The sequence below is a fragment of the Toxorhynchites rutilus genome, chromosome 3 (genome assembly GCF_029784135.1).
Source record: "Toxorhynchites rutilus septentrionalis strain SRP chromosome 3, ASM2978413v1, whole genome shotgun sequence".
NCBI classification, from domain to species: domain Eukaryota; kingdom Metazoa; phylum Arthropoda; class Insecta; order Diptera; family Culicidae; genus Toxorhynchites; species Toxorhynchites rutilus.
The window spans coordinates 7,063,565-7,067,879 of NC_073746.1; the positions used below are offsets into that span (position 1 = coordinate 7,063,565).

General features: G+C 37.5%; 1 protein-coding gene across 3 annotated transcripts in view; it reads right to left on the reverse strand.

Moving 5' to 3' along the window:
- Positions 1–1,087: 1,087 nt before the first annotated feature.
- LOC129777256 (CD63 antigen) overlaps positions 1,088–4,315 on the reverse strand; it is an 11,991-nt gene continuing 8,763 nt past the window's right edge. For all 3 annotated transcript variants that reach the window (XM_055783429.1, XM_055783427.1, XM_055783428.1), the window contains exons 2-7: positions 2,777–2,863; positions 2,531–2,719; positions 1,762–1,938; positions 1,594–1,696; positions 1,376–1,518; positions 1,088–1,314 (exon numbers count right to left, since the gene is read on the reverse strand). In XM_055783429.1, coding sequence (XP_055639404.1) covers positions 1,243–1,314; positions 1,376–1,518; positions 1,594–1,696; positions 1,762–1,938; positions 2,531–2,719; positions 2,777–2,842 — 750 coding nt within the window. In that variant the 5' untranslated portion in view covers positions 2,843–2,863 and the 3' untranslated portion in view covers positions 1,088–1,242. The remainder of the gene's footprint in view (positions 1,315–1,375; positions 1,519–1,593; positions 1,697–1,761; positions 1,939–2,530; positions 2,720–2,776; positions 2,864–4,315) is intronic.

The following is a 4,315-nucleotide window of genomic DNA, read 5'->3' on the forward strand; positions in this document are numbered from 1 at the left end:
TACTAACTACTGTGTAATTTACAATTTATAGAAACATAAACATATGTACATGTACACGATTAAAACCCGGCTCTGTTACAGCTAAAATGCTAATGAGCCTAATAAATAAATAAATAAAAAAAATGATTCTACAATAAAAAAAAACATTTCAGGGCGACCAAACTGGTAGAATGGTTATTTCAAAATAATATCCGCAGTTATAAACAAGCGACTTGAATTAAACTAAAGTGTAGTTCTTCGTCAACAATGCGGTCGTGTCTTGAACACAGCATCCTATATTTTTATTGTTTCTTTTATTTTTACGCTAGCGGTCCAAATCTATGTTTTAATAAGTTTACCGCAAAGTCATTGGAATAGCTTTGCTGTTGGACTCAAACAGACTCTCGCAACTTCTTCTTTTCTTTTCTTTTATTCAATGTTTCTTTTTTAGTCCAAATGTCTCTATGTCTTGAACTCCTACTCTTTCTCTGCGACCAATTGTTGTTCTTTCAATTTTGACTTCGACTTTCAACTCTCTACTCTTCATTTCCTACTGTCTACTCTATACTTTGTCCTCTTTTCTCTCTGCTCTTTATTTTAAACTCTCTACTCTTCACTCTCTGCTTTCTACTCTCTACTCTCTACTATCTCTACTTTCTCTACTCTCTATTCTCTACTCTCTACTCTCTACTCTCTACTCTCTGATCTTTACTTTTTACTCTCTACTCTCTACTCTCTACTCTCTACTCTCTACTCTCTACTCTCTACCCTCTACTCTCTACTCTCTACTCTCTACTCTCTACTCTCTACTCTCTACTCTCTACTCTCTACTCTCTATTCTCTACTCTCTACTCTCTACTCTCTACTCTCTACTCTCTACTCTCTACTCTCTACTCTCTACTCTCTACTCTCTACTCTCTACTCTCTACTCTCTACTCTCTACTCTCTACTCTGAACTTCACATTTGTAACACTTCGAATCAGTAACCCTGAACTCATTCGTTAAAGGTACATTTATTATTTTTAAATTATTTTAAAATAGAAATTCAAGAGATGGGAGCAGGTGAGAATGAATTGAGGAACAACGAACAATTGAAACGCACGAGGGCTGTAAGTTACAAACATATATGTATTTGTTCTAGTTATCCAAAACACAATCACAACCATTTGGGCAAGTCTGGATGGCATCTATGTTCGAATGGCGCTAGCGCACAGCGGTAAATTTTCCAAACGCTAAATGTTGTGCACTTCTTCGTGCGACAATTTAGAAGCCTGTATGGCCGTGTTGAACTTTGATTTGCTTCGAAAGATAACATGCGAAAAAGATACCGAAGAACTGAAATGATACCAGATATGAGAATAATATGGTAAACAAACGCAGTGGTATCGTATCTAACCTGTATAACTGCCAGCGCGATTCCAGCCGCCCCCAAGCTTACAGCGTGCGATCTTATGAAATCTCCAAAGGAGGTGATACAACCGGTTTGTCGTAGTGTTTCTGGGTGCTTCTCGTCTTGGCAAAGAATTTGTCCAATGGCACCTACAAAAATGAGAAAAACACACACACACACATTGCGGATGATTATCAATTGATAATCTCGTCATAAATATAAACCTGGAGATGCCCTGCAGCAGCTCATTGGGAGAGCTGGTGGTTTGAACAACTCTTCGTTGCTCATTTTCCAGTCACTGGAGTTCACCACGCCACAGCAATCGAACTATCACGAAGAAAGTGTATTGAGCAAAGTCATTGTTATCCCGATCATCAATTCAATTTACTCACATCAACCTGGATCTCGTCCCAGATGTAGGTAATCTCCTGGCTGGTATTTCCTCCATACTGTTTCATCGAGCTTCGCAGGGTGCTCGAGACCAGATTATAAGTTTCATTTCTCAGTACGTATCCACTGATGCCTGCTGCTAGTTCCAGAATGAAGATCAACACCAGCAGAATTGAGAACTAAAATTGGGAAACATTGATAACTGTGTTTCAAAAATATTAGGCGAGAGGATAAAGATTCCATTTTACGTAAACTTCAAGATATTTTTAGCATTGTTTCAAAGAACCACTAGGTAAAATATGCGCCGTTTAACTGGTAAACTTGATAAGTTGTTGTCATTTTTATGAGGAAACTCGATTATGCCCCCCTCTCCATTGAGGGTTTCTTGATTTGCAGATAGATATCCGCATATACAGTTATGTTTTGCGTTTATTCGTTTGGCATCAATTGGTCTTATTCAAATGATTCAAACGGTTTTTATGCATTTTTTAGCTACTGAGAAAACAAACCTGACGATTTTCATCATTTTATAAACAATTTTGAAATCGACGAAACTTGAATTCGCTGTTACAGTATCTGGACCATAAACCCTTTTCACATTTCATTCGCCTGGCTTGCATTTTCGACTGTGAATTACGGCGTGTTTTCTCATTGCTTCTGTCTGTCTTTGACATACGTTCATAACACGATTTCTCTTCGGTCATTTAAAGGTTAAATAATGAATATCTTTTCCCCACCCTACCAATTATATCCAAGAGAAAATAATCTTACGGTCAGTGTCATGCAATAATTCTCCTTGTATGCCCCACAGCATCCGAAAAAGGCGATCACAAAAATGAAGCTACCAATCACGATCAAAAAGGTGGGCACACTGAAAAACTGCGGATCAAGGATCTCTCTGAAATTGTGATACGCTCCCTGGACCGTCAGGCCAATGGCCAATATTGTGATGCCGGTGATCTGAAAGTGGAGTGTTTAGATGGCGTGCAAAACTTGCCAGTGTAACATAGTACTTACCACAAAGAGAAAATTGAACAGGAAAAGTAAATATTTTACCAGATTTGCACTGGTGCTGAGCGACATTTTGGCTGCTTGTTTTCAATTCTGAAACGGAAAGATGAGTCAAATTAGCAAACAAGGCGACCAGGTACTGCCGTGTGAATGACGTATTTTCTACTGAAACATTTTTCTGTTTCTTCTTATCAGTGCTAAATTTGTGCTTTGTCTGTCACAACATCGGAGTTAGTTTATCTTATCGGGGGTGGTTTTGGAATTGGCAGGTAAAATTTTATCCTCGCGCGATAGCGCCACACGGTGGGTAATGGTGGATCAATGTTCTTTATATATGATTCAATTTCGTTTTCAGCAAAAACTGCAAACTTAGCTTTCACATTATCTGATCACTGTTCAATATGACCAACGTGATTACGATTCTTTTTTTTTGTCCTTTATTGCATTATCCGCGGTGACCTTGCACTCCAAAACTGGAAAAGTATAGCTATCAAATGGCATATAATTTAGGTGTTCATTTATCACGAAGTTACAGCTTTTCAAATACCACCAAAAATTCGATTATTCAATAACAACTGCCTGAAATGAGCTTACGATTTTAAGCCACGATTTTTCTTCGCAATCCTACAAGAAAATAGTTGTAGGATTACGTGGACGTTTCTTAAAGTTTTCAGCACTATTTAAAAAAATCGCTCCAAAATAATATTCTGTATTTAATTAAAAAGCCCAATGAATTTGCTTAAATTGATTTCTAAGGAAAACATGGACATCTTTTCCTTTTCACATGACTACCACTGAAGTACTTCAGCGTCAATTGATTGGTTTACGAGAGGTATACTTCCTACCAAAGTTTCAGCGTATTCGTCGAAAAACGCTCTTCAAATGAATTAAATTTGTAGGAAGAGTTGTTTCAAAGATAAGAAACGTTATCTTCTAATAAAATGCTTTCCAACTAAATCCGTCCGGTCACTGTGTAGACGAGTCTAATGTAATGATATTAATGTATGATATTAATATTAATGACTTTAATTTAGTAGCACGGAATTAATTTCGGCTTTTTCAATAGTCTTTCAAACGTGTTGTATTTTATAGCTTCTAGTGTCGCATTAAATTCGTCTTCAAAGGATTCGATCATTGATAAAAATTAATAACACTTATTTTTTGGGGACAATAATATAAAAATATATGAACTTAATCTTCTTCTTCTTCAATGGCACTAACGTTCCTAGAGGAACTTCGCCGCCTCAACGTAGTATTACTTGCGTCATTTTTATTAGTACTTAGTTGAGATTTCTATGCCAAATAACACGCCTTGAATGCATTCTGAGTGGCAAGCTCTAGAATACGCGTGATCACAGTGCAAGTCGGAGGAAATTTCTTTGACGAAAAATTCCCCCGACCAGAACGGGAATCGAACCCGAACACCCGGCATGTTAGTTATGACGCTAACCACTCGGCCACGGGAGCACTATATGAACTTAATGCAGACCCTTATTTTAATCGCCCTTTCAAGAAACCACTTTTAAACGGTCATGTTCGAAGGAA